At 47.2% G+C, this 21,463-nt stretch overlaps 1 protein-coding gene across 1 annotated transcript in view; it reads right to left on the bottom strand.

Annotated features, from left to right (window-relative positions):
- The window catches only part of LOC129852940 (probable E3 ubiquitin-protein ligase HERC1), a 180,100-nt gene that overhangs the window by 34,409 nt on the left and 124,228 nt on the right, over nucleotides 1-21,463 (bottom strand). The window contains exons 30-36 of the mRNA XM_055918539.1: nucleotides 17,623-17,745; nucleotides 14,037-14,139; nucleotides 13,604-13,773; nucleotides 11,977-12,115; nucleotides 11,014-11,183; nucleotides 6,986-7,155; nucleotides 1,050-1,215 (exon numbers count right to left, since the gene is read on the bottom strand). Of these exons, the coding sequence (XP_055774514.1) occupies nucleotides 1,050-1,215; nucleotides 6,986-7,155; nucleotides 11,014-11,183; nucleotides 11,977-12,115; nucleotides 13,604-13,773; nucleotides 14,037-14,139; nucleotides 17,623-17,745 (1,041 nt within the window). The remainder of the gene's footprint in view (nucleotides 1-1,049; nucleotides 1,216-6,985; nucleotides 7,156-11,013; nucleotides 11,184-11,976; nucleotides 12,116-13,603; nucleotides 13,774-14,036; nucleotides 14,140-17,622; nucleotides 17,746-21,463) is intronic.

Below are 21,463 nucleotides of genomic sequence, written 5' to 3'. Positions count from 1 at the left end.
ATGAGACATCTAACTGTAACCTCCATTGTAGTTATACTGTTACTATACCTGGCACATCTAACTGTAAACTCTACTGTAAATGACACCTCTAACTGTAAACTCTACTGTATATGACACCTCTAACTGTAAACTCTACTGTAGTTATACTGCTACTATACCTGGCACATCTAACTGTAAACTCTACTGTAAATGACACCTCTAACTGTAAACTCTACTGTAAATGACACCTCTGACTGTAAACTCTACTGTAACTGACACCTCTAACTGTAAACTCTACTGTATATGAGACATCTAACTGTAAACTCTATTGTAGTTATACTCTTACTATACCTGGCACATCTAACTGTAAACTCTACTGTAAATGACACCTCTGACTGTAAACTCTACTGTAAATGACACCTCTAACTGTAAACTCTACTGTAACTGACACCTCTAACTGTAAACTCTACTGTAAATGACACCTCTAACTGTAAACTCTACTGTAACTGACACCTCTAACTGTAAACTCTACTGTATATGAGACATCTAACTGTAAACTCTACTGTAGTTATACTGTTACTATACCTGGCACATCTAACTGTAAACTCTACTGTAAATGACACCTCTAACTGTAAACTCTACTGTATATGACACCTCTAACTGTAAACTCTACTGTAAATGACACCTCTAACTGTAAACTCTACTGTAACTGACACCTCTAACTGTAAACTCTACTGTATATGAGACATCTAACTGTAAACTCTACTGTAGTTATACTGTTACTATACCTGGCACATCTAACTGTAAACTCTACTGTAAATGACACCTCTAACTGTAAACTCTACTGTATATGACACCTCTAACTGTAAACTCTACTGTAAATGACACCTCTAACTGTAAACTCTACTGTAACTGTCACCTCTAACTGTAAACTCTACTGTAACTGACACCTCTAACTGTAAACTCTACTGTAACTGAGACATCTAATTGTAAACTCTACTGTAGTTATACTGTTATTATACCTGGCACATCTAACTGTAAACTCTACTGTAGTCATACTGTTACTATACCTGGCACATCTCAGTGATGGTGTCATCAAACACCCCTCCAGCATCGTCGGCCCCCTCCCCCACCAGCTTGACCTTCCAGGCCCTGGACGGCAGCCGCAGGTCAGACGCATTCAGCTTCACCACCTGACGAGCTATCTGCACAAAGATGGGCTTACACTTACGACCCCTGGACAGAGAGAGAGGAGGATGGAGAGAGAGAGGAGGATGGAGAGAGAGAGGAGGTAGAGAGAGAGAGAGAGGAGGATGGAGAGAGAGAGGAGGTAGAGAGAGAGAGAGGAGGTAGAGGATGGAGAGAGAGGCAGAGAGAGAGAGAGAGAGAGAGAGAGAGAGAGAGAGAGAGAGAGGTGGTAGAGGATGGAGAGAGAGAGGAGGATGGAGAGAGAGAGGAGGATGGAGAGAGAGAGGAGGATGGAGAGAGAGAGGAGGATGGAGAGAGAGAGAGGAGGTAGAGGATGGAGAGAGAGAGGAGGATGGAGAGAGAGAGGAGGATGGAGAGAGAGAGGAGGATGGAGAGAGAGAGAGGAGGTAGAGGATGGAGAGAGAGGCAGAGAGAGAGAGAGAGAGAGAGAGAGAGAGAGAGGGGGGAGGTAGAGGATGGAGAGAGAGAGAGAGAGAGAGAGAGAGAGTGAGAGGAGGTAAAGGATGGAGAGAGAGAGAGAGAGAGGGGGGGTGGAGGATGGAGAGAGAGAGAGAGAGAGAGAGAGAGTGAGAGGAGGTAGAGGATGGAGAGAGAGAGACAGAGCGAGAGAAGGTAGAGAGAGAAAGAGGGAGAGAGAGAGGAGGTAGAGGATGGAGAGAGAGGTAGAGGATGGAGAGAGAGGTAGAGGATGGAGAGAGGGAGGTAGAGTATGGAGAGAGAGAGAGGGGTAGAGAGAGAAAGAGGGAGGAGGTAGAGGAAAGGGAAGATGATGAAAAAGGGAGGTAGAGAACAATTAGTTGAATCTCAATGTAACATAAACACACTGCATTTCCTACTACCGTACCTAGCAGACACCTGACACACATCAACCATCATAACATAAACACACTGCATTTCCTACTACCGTACCTAGCAGACACCTGACACACATCAACCATCATACCATAAACACACTGCATTTCCTACTACCGTACCTAGCAGACACCTGAAACACATAAACCATCATACCATAAACACACTGCATTTCCTACTACCGTACCTAGCAGACACCTGAAACACATCAACCATCATACCATAAACACACTGCATTTCCTACTACCGTACCTAGCAGACACCTGAAACACATCAACCATCATACCATAAACACACTGCATTTCCTACTACCGTACCTAGCAGACACCTGACACACATCAACCATCATACCATAAACACACTGCATTTCCTACTACCGTACCTAGCAGACACCTGAAACAGTGGATCAACCATCATACCATAAACACACTGCATTTCCTACTACCGTACCTAGCAGACACCTGACACACATCAACCATCATACCATAAACACACTGCATTTCCTACTACCGTACCTAGCAGACACCTGAAACAGTGGATCAACCATCATACCATAAACACACTGCATTTCCTACTACCGTACCTAGCAGACACCTGAAACACATCAACCATCATACCATAAACACACTGCATTTCCTACTACCGTACCTAGCAGACACCTGAAACACATCAACCATCATACCATAAACACACTGCATTTCCTACTACCGTACCTAGCAGACACCTGACACACATCAACCATCATACCATAAACACACTGCATTTCCTACTACCGTACCTAGCAGACACCTGAAACACATCAACCATCATACCATAAACACACTGCATTTCCTACTACCGTACCTAGCAGACACCTGACACACATCAACCATCATACCATAAACACACTGCATTTCCTACTACCGTACCTAGCAGACACCTGACACACATCAACCATCATACCATAAACACACTGCATTTCCTACTACCGTACCTAGCAGACACCTGAAACACATCAACCATCATACCATAAACACACTGCATTTCCTACTACCGTACCTAGCAGACACCTGACACACATCAACCATCATACCATAAACACACTGCATTTCCTACTACCGTACCTAGCAGACACCTGACACACATCAACCATCATACCATAAACACACTGCATTTCCTACTACCGTACCTAGCAGACACCTGACACACATCAACCATCATACCATAAACACACTGCATTTCCTACTACCGTACCTAGCAGACACCTGAAACACATCAACCATCATACCATAAACACACTGCATTTCCTACTACCGTACCTAGCAGACACCTGACACACATCAACCATCATACCATAAACACACTGCATTTCCTACTACCGTACCTAGCAGACACCTGACACACATCAACCATCATACCATAAACACACTGCATTTCCTACTACCGTACCTAGCAGACACCTGAAACACATCAACCATCATACCATAAACACACTGCATTTCCTACTACCGTACCTAGCAGACACCTGAAACACATCAACCATCATAACATAAACACACTGCATTTCCTACTACCGTACCTAGCAGACATCTGACACACATCAACCATCATACCATAAACACACTGCATTTCCTACTACCGTACCTAGCAGACACCTGAAACAGTGGATCAACCATCATACCATAAACACACTGCATTTCCTACTACCGTACCTAGCAGACACCTGACACACATCAACCATCATACCATAAACACACTGCATTTCCTACTACCGTACCTAGCAGACACCTGAAACAGTGGATCAACCATCATACCATAAACACACTGCATTTCCTACTACCGTACCTAGCAGACACCTGAAACACATCAACCATCATACCATAAACACACTGCATTTCCTACTACCGTACCTAGCAGACACCTGACACACATCAACCATCATACCATAAGCACACTGCATTTCCTACTTCCGTACCTAGCAGACACCTGACACAGTGGATCAACCATCATACCATAAACACACTGCATTTCCTACTACCGTACCTAGCAGACACCTGAAACACATCAACCATCATACCATAAACACACTGCATTTCCTACTACCGTACCTAGCAGACACCTGACACACATCAACCATCATACCATAAACACACTGCATTTCCTACTACCGTACCTAGCAGACATCTGACACACATCAACCATCATACCATAAACACACTGCATTTCCTACTACCGTACCTAGCAGACACCTGACACACATCAACCATCATACCATAAACACACTGCATTTCCTACTACCGTACCTAGCAGACACCTGACACACATCAACCATCATACCATAAACACACTGCATTTCCTACTACCGTACCTAGCAGACACCTGAAACAGTGGAAACACTGTTCATCTCCTCATCTCTACTCCTCCTCATCTCTACTCCTCTAGGATAGTGAACAGACCGTGAGGAGGCCCTCTACTCCTCTAGGATAGTGGACAGACCGTGAGGAGGCCCTCTACTCCTCTAGGATAGTGGACAGACCGTGAGGAGGCCCTCTACTCCTCTAGGATAGTGGACAGACCGTGAGGAGACCCTCTACTCCTCTAGGATAGTGGACAGACCGTGAGGAGAACCTCTACTCCTCTAGGATAGTGGACAGACCGTGAGGAGAACCTCTACTCCTCTAGGATAGTGGACAGACCGTGAGGAGACCCTCTACATCTCTACTCCTCTAGGATAGTGGACAGACCGTGAGGAGAACCTCCTTCTCTACTCCTCTAGGATAGTGGACAGACCGTGAGGAGACCCTCTACTCCTCTAGGATAGTGGACAAACCGTGAGGAGACCCTCTACATCTCTACTCCTCTAGGATAGTGGACAGACCGTGAGGAGAACTTCCTCATCTCTACTCCTCTAGGATAGTGGACAGACCGTGAGGAGACCCTCTACTCCTCTAGGATAGTAGACAAACCGTGAGGAAAACCTCTACTCCTCTAGGATAGTGGACAGACTGTGAGGAGAACCTCTACTCCTCTAGGATAGTGGACAGACCGTGAGGAGACCCTATACTCCTCTAGGAAAGTGGACAGACTGTGAGGAGACCCTATACTCCTCTAGGATAGTGGACAGACCGTGAGGAGACCCTCTACTCCTCTAGGATAGTGGACAGACAGTGAGGAGAACCTCTACTCCTCTAGGATAGTGGACAGACCGTGAGGAGAACCTCTACTCCTCTAGGATAGTGGACAGACCGTGAGGAGAACCTCTACTCCTCTAGGATAGTGGACAGACCGTGAGGAGAACCTCTACTCCTCTAGGATAGTGGACAGACCGTGAGGAGAACCTATACTCCTCTAGGAAAGTGGACAGACCGTGAGGAGAACTTCCTCATCTCTACTCCTCTAGGATAGTGGACATACCGTGAGGAGAACCTCTACTCCTCTAGGATAGTGGACAGACCGTGAGGAGAACTTCCTCATCTCTACTCCTCTAGGATAGTGGACAGACCGTGAGGAGAACCTCTACTCCTCTAGGATAGTGGACAGACTGTGAGGAGAACTTCCTCATCTCTACTCCTCTAGGATAGTGGACATACCGTGAGGAGAACCTCCTCATCTCTACTCCTCTAGGATAGTGGACAGACCGTGAGGAGAACCTCTACTCCTCTAGGATAGTGGAAAGACCGTGAGGAGAACCTCTACTCCTCTAGGATAGTGGACAGACCGTGAGGAGAACTTCCTCATCTCTACTCCTCTAGGATAGTGGACATACCGTGAGGAGACCCTCTACTCCTCTAGGATAGTGGAAAGACCGTGAGGAGAACCTCTACTCCTCTAGGAAAGTGGACAGACCGTGAGGAGACCCTATACTCCTCTAGGATAGTGGAAAGACCGTGAGGAGAACCTCTACTCCTCTAGGATAGTGGACAAACCGTGAGGAGAACCTCTACTCCTCTTGGATAGTGGACAGACAGTGAGGAGAACCTCTACTCCTCTAGGATAGTGGACATACCGTGAGGAGACCCTCTACTCCTCTAGGATAGTGGACAGACCGTGAGGAGACCCTCTACTCCTCTAGGATAGTGGACAGACCGTGAGGAGACCCTCTACATCTCTACTCCTCTAGGATAGTGGACAGACAGTGAGGAGAACCTCTACTCCTCTAGGATAGTGGACAACCCGTGAGGAGACCCTCTACTCCTCTAGGATAGTGGACAGACCGTGAGGAGAACCTCCTCATCTCTACTCCTCTAGGATAGTGGACAGACCGTGAGGAGAACCTCTACTCCTCTAGGATAGTGGACAGACCGTGAGGAGAACCTCTACTCCTCTAGGAAAGTGGACAGACCGTGAGGAGAACTTCCTCATCTCTACTCCTCTAGGATAGTGGACAGACCGTGAGGAGAACTTCCTCATCTCTACTCCTCTAGGATAGTGGACAGACCGTGAGGAGAACTTCCTCATCTCTACTCCTCTAGGATAGTGGACATACCGTGAGGAGACCCTCTACTCCTCTAGGATAGTGGAAAGACCGTGAGGAGAACCTCTACTCCTCTAGGATAGTGGACAGACCGTGAGGAGAACTTCCTCATCTCTACTCCTCTAGGATAGTGGACATACCGTGAGGAGACCCTCTACTCCTCTAGGATAGTGGAAAGACCGTGAGGAGAACCTCCTCATCTCTACTCCTCTAGGATAGTGGACATACCGTGAGGAGAACCTCCTCATCTCTACTCCTCTAGGATAGTGGACAGACCGTGAGGAGAACTTCCTCATCTCTACTCCTCTAGGATAGTGGACATACCGTGAGGAGACCCTCTACTCCTCTAGGATAGTGGAAAGACCGTGAGGAGAACCTCCTCATCTCTACTCCTCTAGGATAGTGGACATACCGTGAGGAGACCCTCTACTCCTCTAGGATAGTGGACAGACCGTGAGGAGAACCTCTACTCCTCCAGGACAGTGGACATACCGTGTGGAGATCCTTTTGACAGTGATCTGAGGTCCGTAGTTCTTGCCTTGCACCATAGTCTTCCCTATGGACCTCACCATGGGGAGAGTATAGACTCTGGGGGCCAGCAGGGGCCTCAACTGGCCCTGGACGATGCCCCACGTCCCTGTGTTGTAGTGGGACGTACAGCTCTAGGATACACACACAGTTACGAGGAATGAGTCAGATGTAGTGAATCATACTGGACAGTCAATACAGGATTATACAGTAGAGAGGAATGAGTCAGATGTATTGAATCATAATGGACAGTCAATACAGGATTATACAGTAGAGAGGAATGAGTCAGATGTATTGAATCATAATGGACAGTCAATACAGGATTATACAGTAGAGAGGAATGAGTCAGATGTATTGAATCATACTGGACAGTCAATACAGGATTATACAGTAGAGAGGAATGAGTCAGATGTATTAAATCATACTGAACAGTCAATACAGGATTATACAGTAGAGAGGAATGAGTCAGAAGTATTGAATCATACTAGACAGTCAATACAGGATTATACAGTAGAAGGGAATGAGTCAGATGTATTGAATCATACTGGACAGTCAATACAGGATTATACAGTAGAGAGGAATGAGTCAGATGTATTGAATCATACTGGACAGTCAATACAGGATTATACAGTAGAAGGGACAAATGCTAAATATGCTACTGTGTCTGAGGACATTAAAGTGGAGGAGATAGTGAGGTGTGTGTGGTGAGTTGTGTGTGTGGTGAGGTGTGTGGTGAGGTGTGTGGTGAGGTGTGTGGTGAGGTGTGTGTGGTGAGCTGTGTGAGGTGTGTGTGGTGAGCTGTGTGAGGTGTGTGTGGTGAGCTGTGTGAGGTGTGTACTTGGTTGTTGGGGCTCAGGTTGAGTGAGGTGTGTACCTGGTTGTTGGGGCTCAGGTTGAGTGAGGTGAGTACCTGGTTGTTGGGGCTGAGGTTGAGTGAGGTGTGTACCTGGTTGTTGGGGCTCAGGTTGAGTGAGGTGTGTACCTGGTTGTTGGGGCTCAGGTTGAGTGAGGTGTGTACCTGGTTGTTGGGGCTCAGGTTGAGTGAGGTGAGTACCTGGTTGTTGGGGCTCAGGTTGAGTGAGGTGAGTACCTGGTTGTTGGGGCTCAGGTTGAGTGAGGTGAGTACCTGGTTGTTGGGGCTCAGGTTGAGTGAGGTGAGTACCTGGTTGTTGGGGCTCAGGTTGAGTGAGGTGAGTACCTGGTTGTTGGGGCTCAGGTTGAGTGAGGTGAGTACCTGGTTGTTGGGGCTGAGGTTGAGTGAGGTATGTACCTGGTTGTTGGGGCTGAGGTTGAGTGAGGTGAGTACCTGGTTGTTGGGGCTGAGGTTGAGTGAGGTATGTACCTGGTTGTTGGGGCTGAGGTTGAGTGAGGTGTGTACCTGGTTGTTGGGGCTCAGGTTGAGTGAGGTGAGTACCTGGTTGTTGGGGCTCAGGTTGAGTGAGGTGAGTACCTGGTTGTTGGGGCTCAGGTTGAGTGAGGTGAGTACCTGGTTGTTGGGGCTCAGGTTGAGTGAGGTGAGTACCTGGTTGTTGGGGCTCAGGTTGAGTGAGGTGAGTACCTGGTTGTTGGGGCTCAGGTTGAGTGAGGTGAGTACCTGGTTGTTGGGGCTCAGGTTGAGTGAGGTGAGTACCTGGTTGTTGGGGCTGAGGTTGAGTGAGGTATGTACCTGGTTGTTGGGGCTGAGGTTGAGTGAGGTGAGTACCTGGTTGTTGGGGCTGAGGTTGAGTGAGGTATGTACCTGGTTGTTGGGGCTGAGGTTGAGTGAGGTGTGTACCTGGTTGTTGGGGCTCAGGTTGCGTGAGGTGTGTACCTGGTTGTTGGGGCTGAGGTTGAGTGAGGTGTGTACCTGGTTGTTGGGGCTGAGGTTGAGTGAGGTGAGTACCTGGTTGTTGGGGCTGAGGTTGAGTGAGGTGTGTACCTGGTTGTTGGGGCTGAGGTTGAGTGAGGTGTGTACCTGGTTGTTGGGGCTGAGGTTGAGTGAGGTGTGTGTACCTGGTTGTTGGGGCTGAGGTTGAGTGAGGTGAGTACCTGGTTGTTGGGGCTCAGGTTGAGTGAGGTGTGTACCTGGTTGTTGGGGCTGAGGTTGAGTGAGGTGTGTACCTGGTTGTTGGGGCTGAGGTTGAGTGAGGTATGTACCTGGTTGTTGGGGCTCAGGTTGAGTGAGGTGTGTACCTGGTTGTTGGGGCTGAGTGAGGTGTGTACCTGGTTGTTGGGGCTGAGGTTGAGTGAGGTGTGTACCTGGTTGTTGGGGCTGAGGTTGAGTGAGGTGTGTACCTGGTTGTTGGGGCTGAGGTTGAGTGAGGTGTGAACCTGGTTGTTGGGACTGAGGTTGAGTGAGGTGTGTACCTGGTTGTTGGGGCTCAGGTTGAGTGAGGTGTGTACCTGGTTGTTGGGGCTGAGGTTGAGTGAGGTGTGTACCTGGTTGTTGGGGCTGAGGTTGAGTGAGGTGTGTACCTGGTTGTTGGGGCTGAGGTTGAGTGAGGTGTGTACCTGGTTGTTGGGGCTGAGGTTGAGTGAGGTGTGTGTACCTGGTTGTTGGGGCTGAGGTTGAGTGAGGTGAGTACCTGGTTGTTGGGGCTCAGGTTGAGTGAGGTGTGTACCTGGTTGTTGGGGCTGAGGTTGAGTGAGGTGTGTACCTGGTTGTTGGGGCTGAGGTTGAGTGAGTTATGTACCTGGTTGTTGGGGCTCAGGTTGAGTGAGGTGTGTACCTGGTTGTTGGGGCTGAGTGAGGTGTGTACCTGGTTGTTGGGGCTGAGGTTGAGTGAGGTGTGTACCTGGTTGTTGGGGCTGAGGTTGAGTGAGGTGTGTACCTGGTTGTTGGGACTGAGGTTGAGTGAGGTGTGTACCTGGTTGTTGGGGCTCAGGTTGAGTGAGGTGTGTACCTGGTTGTTGGGGCTGAGGTTGAGTGAGGTGTGTACCTGGTTGTTGGGGCTGAGGTTGAGTGAGGTGTGTACCTGGTTGTTGGGGCTGAGGTTGAGTGAGGTGTGTACCTGGTTGTTGGGGCTGAGGTTGAGTGAGGTGTGTACCTGGTTGTTGGGACTGAGGTTGAGTGAGGTGTGTACCTGGTTGTTGGGGCTCAGGTTTAGTGAGGTGTGTACCTGGTTGTTGGGGCTGAGTGAGGTGTGTACCTGGTTGTTGGGGCTCAGGTTGCGTGAGGTGTGTACCTGGTTGTTGGGGCTGAGGTTGAGTGAGGTGTGTACCTGGTTGTTGGGGCTGAGGTTGAGTGAGGTGTGTACCTGGTTGTTGGGGCTCAGGTTGAGTGAGGTGTGTACCTGGTTGTTGGGGCTGAGGTTGAGTGAGGTGTGTACCTGGTTGTTGGGGCTGAGGTTGAGTGAGGTGTGTACCTGGTTGTTGGGGCTCAGGTTGAGTGAGGTGTGTACCTGGTTGTTGGGGCTCAGGTTGAGTGAGGTGTGTACCTGGTTGTTGGGGCTCAGGTTGAGTGAGGTGTGTACCTGGTTGTTGGGGCTCAGGTTGAGTGAGGTGTGTACCTGGTTGTTGGGGCTCAGGTTGAGTGAGGTGTGTACCTGGTTGTTGGGGCTCAGGTTGAGTGAGGTGTGTACCTGGTTGTTGGGGCTCAGGTTGAGTGAGGTGTGTACCTGGTTGTTGGGGCTCAGGTTGAGTGAGGTGTGTACCTGGTTGTTGGGGCTCAGGTTGAGTGAGGTGTGTACCTGGTTGTTGGGGCTGAGGTTGAGTGAGGTGAGTACCTGGTTGTTGGGGCTGAGGTTGAGTGAGGTGTGTACCTGGTTGTTGGGGCTGAGGTTGAGTGAGGTGTGTACCTGGTTGTTGGGGCTGAGGTTGAGTGAGGTGAGTACCTGGTTGTTGGGGCTGAGGTTGAGTGAGGTGTGTACCTGGTTGTTGGGGCTGAGGTTGAGTGAGGTGTGTACCTGGTTGTTGGGGCTGAGGTTGAGTGAGGTGTGTACCTGGTTGTTGGGGCTCAGGTTGAGTGAGGTGTGTACCTGGTTGTTGGGGCTCAGGTTGAGTGAGGTGTGTACCTGGTTGTTGGGGCTGAGGTTGAGTAATCTCCATGATGAGTACATGAGGTCAGAGAAGTGGTAAAGAACGCGTAGTCTGGCCCGGACTGCTTCCATGCTGACCTCTCTCAGAGAGCTGAACTGGGGGGGCACCGCTGACGGCAGGCCTAGCTGGAGGGGTACGGAGGAACCTGGAGACGGGGGCAGAAATAAAACAGACACATGTCACAGACAGAGAGGGAGGGAGGGAGAGAGAGAGAGATGGAGAGAGGGAGGGAGAGATGGAGAGAGAGAGAGAGAGAGAGAGGGAGGGAGAGATGGAGAGAGAGAGAGAGAGAGAGAGGGAGGGAGAGATGGAGAGAGAGAGAGAGAGAGAGAGGGAGGGAGAGATGGAGAGAGAGAGAGAGAGAGAGAGAGAGAGAGAGAGAGAGAGAGAGAGAGGGAGGGAGAGATGGAGAGAGAGAAAGAGAGAGAGAGGGAGGGAGAGATGGAGAGAGAGAGAGAGAGAGAGAGGGAGGGAGAGATGGAGAGAGAGAGAGAGAGAGAGAGGGAGGGAGAGATGGAGAGAGAGAGAGAGAGAGAGAGAGAGAGAGAGAGAGAGAGAGAGAGAGGGAGGGAGAGATGGAGAGAGAGAAAGAGAGAGTGAGGGAGGGAGAGAGGGGGGATGAGAGGGAGGGAGGGGAGTTGAGAGGGATCTCTTCCAGCTAGACACCATTTCCTTGGTTTATGTTATCACACTATTGAATGATGGCCCTAAGATCAGAACACAATCCATTTCTACAGACAGAAGTTGGAATTTACTGCCATCTAGAGTTGGAGATATTATGACTCCATGTTAAAGTACCTGACCATTAAACACCTCAACAGGTACAGAGGCTATGGCAGTCCACGTCATGCGTTGACGACTGAAGTAGAGAGACTGCCTGCTGTGTGTGTGTGTGTGTGTGTGTGTGTGTGTGTGTGTGTGTGTGTGTGTGTGTTTACCCGGGGCCCGGGGAGGGACAGACGGAGCGGTCCAGGCAGCAGAGTGACAGCGACCAGCAGAGACCTGGTTAATGTCCTTCCCCTGTAGTGATGTCACCAGGGTGGGCTCTCTCACATGGTTGGTGTGGCCCAGACCCAACTAGGAGACAGAGAGAACAGAGAGACACAGATCAAGACCCAACTAGGAGAAAGAGAGAACAGAGACACAGATAAAGACCCAACTAGAAGACAGAGACACAGATCAAGACCCAACTAGGAGAAAGAGAGAACAGAGACACAGATCAAGACCCAACTAGGAGAAAGAGACACAGATCAAGACCCAACTAGGAGACAGAGAGAACAGAGACACAGATCAAGACCCAACTAGGAGGCAGAGACACAGATCAAGACCCAACTAGGAGACAGAGAGAACAGAGACACAGATCAAGACCCAACTAGGAGGCAGAGACACAGATCAAGACCCAACTAGGAGACAGAGAGAACAGAGACACAGATCAAGACCCAACTAGGAGGCAGAGACACAGATCAAGACCCAACTAGGAGGCAGAGACACAGATCAAGACCCAACTAGGAGAAAGAGAGAACAGAGACACAGATCAAGACCCAACTAGGAGACAGAGACACAGATCAAGACCCAACTAGGAGACAGAGAGAACATAGAGACACAGATCAAGACCCAACTAGGAGACAGAGACACAGATCAAGACCCAACTAGGAGACAGAGAGAACATAGAGACACAGATCAAGACCCAACTAGGAGACAGAGAGACCAGAGACACAGATCAAGACCCAACTAGGAGACAGAGAGAACATAGAGACACAGATCAAGACCTAACTAGGAGACAGAGACACAGATCAAGACCCAACTACGAGATAGAGAGAACAGAGAGACACAGATCAAGACCCAACTAGGAGAAAGAGAGAACAGAGACACAGATCAAGACCCAACTAGGAGAAAGAGACACAGATCAAGACCCAACTAGGAGACAGAGAGAACAGAGACACAGATCAAGACCCAACTAGGAGGCAGAGACACAGATCAAGACCCAACTAGGAGACAGAGAGAACAGAGACACAGATCAAGACCCAACTAGGAGGCAGAGACACAGATCAAGACCCAACTAGGAGACAGAGAGAACAGAGACACAGATCAAGACCCAACTAGGAGGCAGAGACACAGATCAAGACCCAACTAGGAGGCAGAGACACAGATCAAGACCCAACTAGGAGGCAGAGACACAGATCAAGACCCAACTAGGAGGCAGAGACACAGATCAAGACCCAACTAGGAGGCAGAGACACAGATCAAGACCCAACTAGGAGACAGAGAGAACAGAGACACAGATCAAGACCCAACTAGGAGCCAGAGAGAACATAGAGACACAGATCAAGACCCAACTAGGAGGCAGAGACACAGATCAAGACCTAACTAGGAGACAGAGACACAGATCAAGACCCAACTAGGAGACAGAGACACAGATCAAGACCCAACTAGGAGACAGAGAGAACAGAGACACAGATCAAGACCCAACTAGGAGACAGAGAGAACCGAGACACAGATCAAGACCCAACTAGGAGACAGAGAGACCAGAGACACAGATTTGTCCCAGTGTGTGTTGTGTCCTACCTGTCCCTCTGAGTTGCTGCCCCAGGTATAGACGTCTCCAGTAGAGGACAGGGCCAGAGTGTGTTCGGCCCCCACCGCCACATCCTGTATAAACACGTCAGACAGAGCTGGTACCACCTGGGGACGGTTGTGGTTCCTGGCCCGGCCCTCTGGCAGCCCTATCAGTCGGTCTGGAGACGGGGGGGGGACACAGGAGGATTGATGAGGGGTGTTACACGCTAACAAAGACACATTCTGTATGTTATAAAGTAGACAGGATATTTTTTTGTCCAGAATCAAGATGGATGATGAAAATAATATAGAAATGCAGAACTAGAGTAACAGACAACACTGAGAGAATATGTTGTTTTTCCTCAGCATGGTCTATTCTATAATATTTCTACGTTATCTGTTGTACTGGACGGTATGTGCATGTAGTGTATCGAATCCAGACCTTGTCCGAACGTGTACACGCTGCCGTCTTTAGTGAGGGCAACAGAGAACTGAGTTCCACAGGACACCTTCTTGACGCCGAGTCCACAGAGAATGTCCACCTTCTGTGGAACACAAAAACAACAACGTGAATACAACTGGAATACGACTTGGTGAAGTGGTGCTGCAAGAGACGATATACACAGAATATACTACAGAATATACTACAGAATATACACAGAATATACTACAGAATATACTACAGAATATACTACAGAATATACACAGAATATACTACAGAATATACACAGAATATACTACAGAATATACACAGAATATACTACAGAATATACTACAGAATATACACAGAATATACTACAGAATATACACAGAATATACTACAGAATATACTACAGAATATACACAGAATATACAGTCGTGGCCAAAAGTTGAGAGAATGACACAAATATACATTTTCACAAAGTCTGCTGCCTCAGTTTGTATGATAGCAATTTGCATATTCTCCAGAGTACCTCTTTGCCATGCAAATGAACTGAATCCCCAAAAAACATTTCCACTGCATTTCAGCCCTGCCACAAAAGGACCAGCTGACAGACATCATGTCAGTGATTCTCTCGTTAACACAGGTGTGTGTTGACGAGGACAAGGCTGGAGATCACTCTGTCATGCTGATTGAGTTCGAATAACAGACTGGAATCTTCCAAAAGAGGGTGGTGCTTGGAATCATTGTTCTTCCTCTGTCAACCATGGTTACCTGCAAGGAAACACGTGCAGTCATCATTGCTTTGCACAAAAGGGCTTCACAGGCAAGGATATTGCTGCCAGTAAGATTGCACCTAAATCAACCATTTATCGGATCATCAAGAACTTCAAGGAGAGCGGTTCAATTGTTGTGAAGAAGGATTCAGGGCGCCCAAGAAAGTCCAGCAAGCGCCAGGACCGTCTCCTAAAGTTGATTCAGCTGCGGGATCGGGGCACCACCAGTACAGAGCTTGCTCAGGAATGGCAGCAGGCAGGTGTGAGTGCATCTGCACGCACAGTGAGGCGAAGACTTTTGGAGGATGGCCTGGTGCCAAGAAGGGCATTAAAGAAGCCACTTCTCTCCAGGAAAAACATCAGGGACAGACAGATATTCTGCAAAAGGTACAGGGATTGGATTGCTGAGGACTGGGGTAAAGTCATTTTCTCTGATGAATCCCCTTTCCGATTGTTTGGGGCATCTGGAAAAAAGCTTGTCCGGAGAAGACAAGGTGAGCGCTACCATCAGTCCTGTGTCATGCCAACAGTAACGCATTCTGAGACCATTCATGTGTGGGGTTGCTTCTCAGCCAAGGGAGTGGGCTCACTCACAATTTTGCCTAAGAACACAGCCATGAATAAACAATGGTACCAACATCCTCCGAGAGCAACTTCTCCCAACCATCCAGGAACAGTTTGGTGACGAACAATGCCTTTTCCAGCATGATGGAGCACCTTGCCATAAGGCAAAAGTGATAACTAAGTGCCTCGGGGAACAAAACATCGATATTTTGGGTCCATGGCCAGGAAACTCCCCAGACCTTAATCCCATTGAGAACTTGTGGTCAATCCTCAAGAGGCAGGTGGACAAACAAAAACACACAAATTCTGACAAATGCAAGAATGGGCTGCCATCAGTCAGGATGTGGCCCAGAAGTTAATTGACAGCATGCCAGGGCGGATTGCAGAGGTCTTGAAAAAGAAGGGTCAACACTGCAAATATTGACTTTTTGCATCAACTTCATGTAATTGTCAATAAAAGCTTTTGACACTTATGAAACGCTTGTAATTATACTTCAGTATTCCATAGTAACATCTGACAAAAATATCTAAAGACACTGAAGCAGCAAACTCTGTGGAAATTAATATTTGTGTCATTCTCAAAACTTTTGGCCACGACTGTACAGCCAGAATATACTACAGCCAGAATATACTACAGCCAGAATATACTACAGACAGAATATACTACAGACAGAATATACTACAGAATATACTGTACAGACAGAATATACTTACAGAATATACTACAGACAGAATATACTACAGACAGAATACACTACAGAATATACTGTACAGACAGAATATACTTACAGAATATACTACAGACAGAATATACTACAGACAGAATACACTACAGACAGAATATACTACAGACTGAATATACTTACAGAATATACTACAGACAGAATATACTACAGACTGCATATACTTACAGAATATACTACAGACAGAATATACTTACAGAATATACTACAGACAGAATATACCACAGACTGCATATACTTACAGAATATACTACAGACAGAATATACCACAGACTGCATATACTTACAGAATATACTACAGACAGAATATACTTACAGAATATACTACAGACTGCATATACTTACAGAATTACACAGACAGAATATATAGACAACACACACCAATCAACGTCAAAAACCATTTCCCTTCCTCTCCTCAGAATGGAGGAACAGACTGACAGTCAACACTACTGAACATACCTGATGAACAGACTGACAGTCAACACTACTGTACATACCTGAGGAACAGACTGACAGTCAACACTACTGTACTGTACATACCTGAGGAACAGACTGACAGTCAACACTACTGTACTGTACATACCTGAGGAACAGACTGACAGTCAACACTACTGTACTGTACATACCTGAGGAACAGACTGACAGTCAACACTACTGTACTGTACATACCTGAGGAACAGACTGACAGTCAACACTACTGTACTGTACATACCTGAGGAACAGACTGACAGTCAACACTACTGTACAGTACATACCTGAGGAACAGACTGACAGTCAACACTACTGTACTGTACATACCTGAGGAACAGACTGACAGTCAACACTACTGTACTGTACATACCTGAGGAACAGACTGACAGTCAACACTACTGTACTGTACATACCTGAGGAACAGACTGACAGTCAACACTACTGTACAGTACATACCTGAGGAACAGACTGACAGTCAACACTACTGTACTGTACATACCTGAGGAACAGACTGACAGTCAACACTACTGTACATACCTGATGAACAGACTGACAGTCAACACTACTGTACTGTACATACCTGAGGAACAGACTGACAGTCAACACTACTGTACATACCTGAGGAACAGACTGACAGTCAACACTACTGTACTGTACATACCTGAGGAACAGACTGGCAGTCAACACTACTGTACTGTACCTGAGGAACAGACTGACAGTCAACACTACTGTACATACCTGAGGAACAGACTGACAGTCAAACTACTGTACATACCTGAGGAACAGACTGACAGTCAACACTAATGTACTGTACCTGAGGAACAGACTGACAGTCAACACTACTGTACAGTACATACCCAGGGGAACAGACTGACAGTCAACACTACTGTACATACCTGAGGAACAGACTGACAGTCAACACTACTGTACTGTACATACCTGAGGAACAGACTGACAGTCAACACTACTGTACATACCTGAGGAACAGACTGACAGTTAACACTACTGTACATACCTGAGGTGAGGCCTGACAGTCAACACTACTGTACATACCTGAGGTGAGGACTTGGCGGTAGAATTCCCCAGTCCCAGTTTCCCGTAGTCTCCGTCTCCGAAGGCCCAGACCATCATTCCATCGGCAGAGACGGCTACGGTGTGATTCAGACCACACGCCACCTGGGACCAGAAAGAACCAGACGTGGGTCATATACATCTGTGCTTGACGTGGTTCCCCTGACAATGAAACCAAATACTTTCAGAGAATGTTTTTTCTGCTATTATATTGTGACTGTTAGTGTATCTCACCTGTCTAACCTGGTATCTGTTAGTGTATCTGACCTGTCCAACCTGGTATCTGTTAGTGTATCTCACCTGTCCAACCTGGTATCTGTTAGTGTATCTCACCTGTCCAACCTGGTGTCTGTTAGTGTATCTCACCTGTCTAACCTGGTATCTGTTAGTGTATCTCACCTGTCCAACCTGGTATCTGTTAGTGTATCTCACCTGTCCAACCTGGTATCTGTTAGTGTATCTCACCTGTCTAACATGGTATCTGTTAGTGTATCTCACCTGTCCAACCTGGTATCTGTTAGTGTATCTCACCTGTCCAACCTGGTATCTGTTAGTGTATCTCACCTGTCCAACCTGGTATCTGTTAGTGTATCTCACCTGTCTAACCTGGTATCTGTTAGTGTATCTGCCCTGTCCAACCTGGTATCTGTTAGTGTATCTCACCTGTCCAACCTGGTATCTGTTAGTGTATCTCACCTGTCTAACCTGGTATCTGTTAGTGTATCACACCTGTCTAACCTGGTATCTGTTAGTGTATCTCACCTGTCCAACCTGGTATCTGTTAGTGTATCTCACCTGTCCAACCTGGTATCTGTTAGTGTATCTCACCTGTCTAACCTGGTATCTGTTAGTGTATCTCACCTGTCCAACCTGGTATCTGTTAGTGTATTTCACCTGTCCAACCTGGTATCTGTTAGTGTATCTCACCTGTCCAACCTGGTATCTGTTAGTGTATTTCACCTGTCCAACCTGGTATCTGTTAGTGTATCTCACCTGTCCAACCTGGTATCTGTTAGTGTATCTCACCTGTCCAACCTGGTATCTGTTAGTGTATTTCACCTGTCCAACCTGGTATCTGTTAGTGTATCTGACCTGTCCAACCTGGTATCTGTTAGTGTATCTCACCTGTCCAACCTGGTATCTGTTAGTGTATCTCACCTGTCTAACCTGGTATCTGTTAGTGTATCACACCTGTCTAACCTGGTATCTGTTAGTGTATCTCACCTGTCCAACCTGGTATCTGTTAGTGTATCTCACCTGTCCAACCTGGTATCTGTTAGTGTATCTCACCTGTCTAACATGGTATCTGTTAGTGTATCTGACCTGTCCAACCTGGTATCTGTTAGTGTATCTCACCTGTCCAACATGGTATCTGTTAGTGTATCTCACCTGTCTAACCTGGTATCTGTTAGTGTATCACACCTGTCTAACATGGTATCTGTTAGTGTATCTCACCTGTCCAACCTGGTATCTGTTAGTGTATCTCACCTGTCCAACCTGGTATCTGTTAGTGTATCTCACCTGTCCAACCTGGTATCTGTTAGTGTATCTCACCTGTCTAACATGGTATCTGTTAGTGTATCTCACCTGTCCAACCTGGTATCTGTTAGTGTATCTCACCTGTCCAACCTGGTATCTGTTAGTGTATCTCACCTGTCTAACATGGTATCTGTTAGTGTATCTCACCTGTCCAACCTGGTATCTGTTAGTGTATCTCACCTGTCCAACCTGGTATCTGTTAGTGTATCTCACCTGTCTAACCTGGTATCTGTTAGTGTATCTCACCTGTCCAACCTGGTATCTGTTAGTGTATCTCACCTGTCCAACCTGGTATCTGTTAGTGTATCTCACCTGTCTAACCTGGTATCTGTTAGTGTATCTCACCTGTCCAACCTGGTATCTGTTAGTGTATCTCACCTGTCCAACCTGGTATCTGTTAGTGTATCACACCTGTCCAACCTGGTATCTGTTAGTGTATCTCACCTGTCCAACCTGGTATCTGTTAGTGTATCTCACCTGTCCAACCTGGTATCTGTTAGTGTATCTCACCTGTCCAACCTGGTATCTGTTAGTGTATCTCACCTGTCCAACCTGGTATCTGTTAGTGTATCCCACCTGTCCAACCTGGTATCTGTTAGTGTATCTCACCTGTCCAACCTGGTATCTGTTAGTGTATCTCACCTGTCCAACCTGGTATCTGTTAGTGTATCTCACCTGTCCAACCTGGTATCTGTTAGTGTATCTCACCTGTCTAACCTGGTATCTGTTAGTGTATCTCACCTGTCCAATCTGGTATCTGTTAGTGTATCTCACCTGTCCAACCTGGTATCTGTTAGTGTATCACACCTGTCCAACCTGGTATCTGTTAGTGTATCTCACCTGTCCAACCTGGTATCTGTTAGTGTATCTCACCTGTCCAACCTGGTATCTGTTAGTGTATCTCACGTGTCTAACCTGGTATCTGTTAGTGTATCTCACCTGTCCAATCTGGTATCTGTTAGTGTATCTCACCTGTCCAACCTGGTATCTGTTAGTGTATCTCACCTGTCTAACCTGGTATATGTTAGTGTATCTCACCTGTCCAACCTGGTATCTGTTAGTGTATCACACCTGTCCAACCTGGTATCTGTTAGTGTATCACACCTGTCCAACCTGGTATCTGTTAGTGTATCTCACCTGTCCAACCTGGTATCTGTTAGTGTATCTCACCTGTCCAACCTGGTATCTGTTAGTGTATCTCACCTGTCCAACCTGGTATCTGTTAGTGTGTATCTCACCTGGTATCTGTTAGTGTATCTCACCTGTCCAACCTGGTATCTGTTAGTGTATCTCACCTGTCCAACCTGGTATCTGTTAGTGTATTTCACCTGTCCAACCTGGTATCTGTTAGTGTATCTGACCTGTCCAACCTGGTATCTGTTAGTGTATCTCACCTGTCCAACCTGGTGTCTGTTAGTGTATCTCACCTGTCTAACCTGGTATCTGTTAGTGTATCTCACCTGTCCAACCTGGTATCTGTTAGTGTATCTCACCTGTCTAACCTGGTATCTGTTAGTGTATCTCACCTGTCCAACCTGGTATCTGTTAGTGTATCTCACCTGTCCAACCTGGTATCTGTTAGTGTATCTCACCTGTCCAACCTGGTATCTGTTAGTGTATCTCACCTGTCCAACCTGGTATCTGTTAGTGTATCTCACCTGTCCAACCTGGTATCTGTTAGTGTATCACACCTGTCCAACCTGGTATCTGTTAGTGTATCACACCTGTCCAACCTGGTATCTGTTAGTGTATCACACCTGTCCAACCTGGTATCTGTTAGTGTATCTCACCTGTCCAAACTGGTATCTGTTAGTGTATCTCACCTGTCCAACCTGGTATCTGTTAGTGTATCTCACCTGGTATCTGTTAGTGTATCTCACCTGGTATCTGTTAGTGTATCTCACCTGGTATCTGTTAGTGTATCTCACCTGGTATCTGTTAGTGTATCTCACCTGTCCAACCTGGTATCTGTTAGTGTATCTCACCTGTCTAACCTGGTATATGTTAGTGTATCTCACCTGTCCAACCTGGTATCTGTTAGTGTATCACACCTGTCCAACCTGGTATCTGTTAGTGTATCACACCTGTCCAACCTGGTATCTGTTAGTGTATCTCACCTGTCCAACCTGGTATATGTTAGTGTATCTCACCTGTCCAACCTGGTATCTGTCAGTGTATCTCACCTGTCTAACCTGGTATCTGTTAGTGTATCTCACCTGTCCAATCTGGTATCTGTTAGTGTATCTCACCTGTCCAACCTGGTATCTGTTAGTGTATCTCACCT

The sequence above is a fragment of the Salvelinus fontinalis genome, chromosome 4 (genome assembly GCF_029448725.1).
Source record: "Salvelinus fontinalis isolate EN_2023a chromosome 4, ASM2944872v1, whole genome shotgun sequence".
In the NCBI taxonomy this organism is placed as follows: domain Eukaryota; kingdom Metazoa; phylum Chordata; class Actinopteri; order Salmoniformes; family Salmonidae; genus Salvelinus; species Salvelinus fontinalis.
This window is presented reverse-complemented; position numbering and strand designations above follow the sequence as displayed.